This window comes from Eimeria tenella, genomic scaffold (assembly GCF_000499545.2).
Source record: "Eimeria tenella Houghton genomic scaffold, Eth_scaff14, whole genome shotgun sequence".
Taxonomy (NCBI): domain Eukaryota; phylum Apicomplexa; class Conoidasida; order Eucoccidiorida; family Eimeriidae; genus Eimeria; species Eimeria tenella.
Window position 1 is genome coordinate 80542 of NW_013541512.1, and position 1652 is coordinate 82193.

General features: G+C 50.1%; 1 protein-coding gene across 1 annotated transcript; it reads left to right on the forward strand.

Annotated features, from left to right (window-relative positions):
- Nucleotides 1-1181: 1181 nt before the first annotated feature.
- Nucleotides 1182-1412, forward strand: ETH_00027470 (uncharacterized protein; the record flags this gene model as incomplete). Its single annotated transcript, XM_013373382.1, has 1 exon — nt 1182-1412. The coding sequence occupies one exon, from the start codon at nt 1182-1184 to the stop codon at nt 1410-1412; it is 231 nt and encodes a 76-aa protein (XP_013228836.1).
- Between the last annotated feature and the right edge of the window lie 240 nt (nt 1413-1652).

A 1652-nucleotide genomic window follows, 5' to 3' on the forward strand; every position in this document is an offset into this window, starting at 1 on the left:
ACGATCGAGCAGAAGCGTTTTGATGAGGCTTTTGGTAGACTTGCTGATCCCTGGCCCCTCTCGTACAACGTAGTGTACTCTGACGCTAGTAAATGTTGCCTGTGTTGGGTTTCAATTCCGCAGGTTCAGGGATCTAGCCACGTAGCACTAACATTTTACTGGTGTGTTACGGAAACTGCGCTGTGGACGCACCGTGGCTTCTACCCAGCACTGGCCGCGTCACGTCCCTGAAATCCACCTTGTGCTGCATTGCTCCATGCAGCCAGAATTGTTGCAGCAAGAACAGTTGCACAGGGCCTCATAAGTATAACATGTGAAGCATTCGCTGCATGCGATTGCTGTGCACTGACCACGCGTAGGCAGCCTTAAAGGTTCCTGATCAATGGTTTATTTAGGCCATTGAGGGCGACCAATTCTTCGGGAATATAACGCGAAGCTCTAGCGCACATTCGAATTCGATCTGGCGGGATTGTATTCTCCACAGGAGGGAATCAGGCACCTTGAGCTTCTCGAAATGAAACCTATCTGCGTGAGATCCAAGCAGCAGCTCCAGCACTAGCGACTTCTTTGTGCAATAATGCAGCGCTCTCGGGAACCTTCACATGGCTTGCAAAGTTAAAGCCGTTCCTCGGTGTGCTGGAGGAGAGTGACGCTCAAGCAGCAGCCCAACACTCAGACGAAGAGTGAGACGAAGATAGCCATATGGTTGGTTTTACCAGGACAGACGCTGCGACAATTCATTGTTAAACCATACATTTGCATGCCTCTCGGCGGAAGTGTAGGCATTCAAGCAAATTGGTTCAGTGTGCCCTGATTCCACAAGTTCATGGTCGAAGGCGCGCAACTCCGCACAGGCTGGGACTAACCTAGTCTGCTGGGCCACTGGATGAAAGAAACCACAAGTGAATTGAATTTTTGCACATAATTCTTGCCTGAGGGACAAATTCATCCCCAACTCTCTACGTATGAGCCTCTGGAGCATCGGGTTCAAGTGACCCGTGCAGCTCTGGCAAATTCTTCCGGCGGTGTCCCTTGCTCAGTGTTGCTTGCCTATTTATGAAAAGCATTTGAAAGAGAAAGAATAAAGGGTTGGGAGACATTTCATGGGGAGAAAACGGCATTTGTCTCGGCCAGCTTGAAGCTATATTTAATCACTGTGCTTCTACTCACGCGGAGTCAAAATGGTTACACGCTGGACGCTGGCTGTCACGTGGCTCGCATTTTGGGCCACTTCTCCAGTTCCCGCTTTGCTTGAGAAAATACCTGACCAAACAGGAGAGATCAATGGCCATCAGAACTCGACGGAAACAACCGCGGCAGAACTGTTGAACGAATTTGCAGGAGAGGAAGATGTCGCCTCAATAATGGCAGAGTACGGCAATTCGACCGTGCCTAGCGTGCTTTATCAGTAGAGAACGCGATGCCTGTCATCATGCGGGCGGAGCCAGCGCAGAAGGTTCAGCTGGTGTAGGGACGTTCTTGCATCCTCCTGAAGAAACAAGTACAACTCCTGTAGTTGTAGTTGATGAAACCGGTCGATCATTCGGCCCTTGCCCAAAATTCGTCCTCCAGAAAAAGCCGTACTACAGTAGCAAATCAACTGCTGTGGACATGCATTCGGGGCAGTCCATCTCTCTGGGAAGCATCAAACA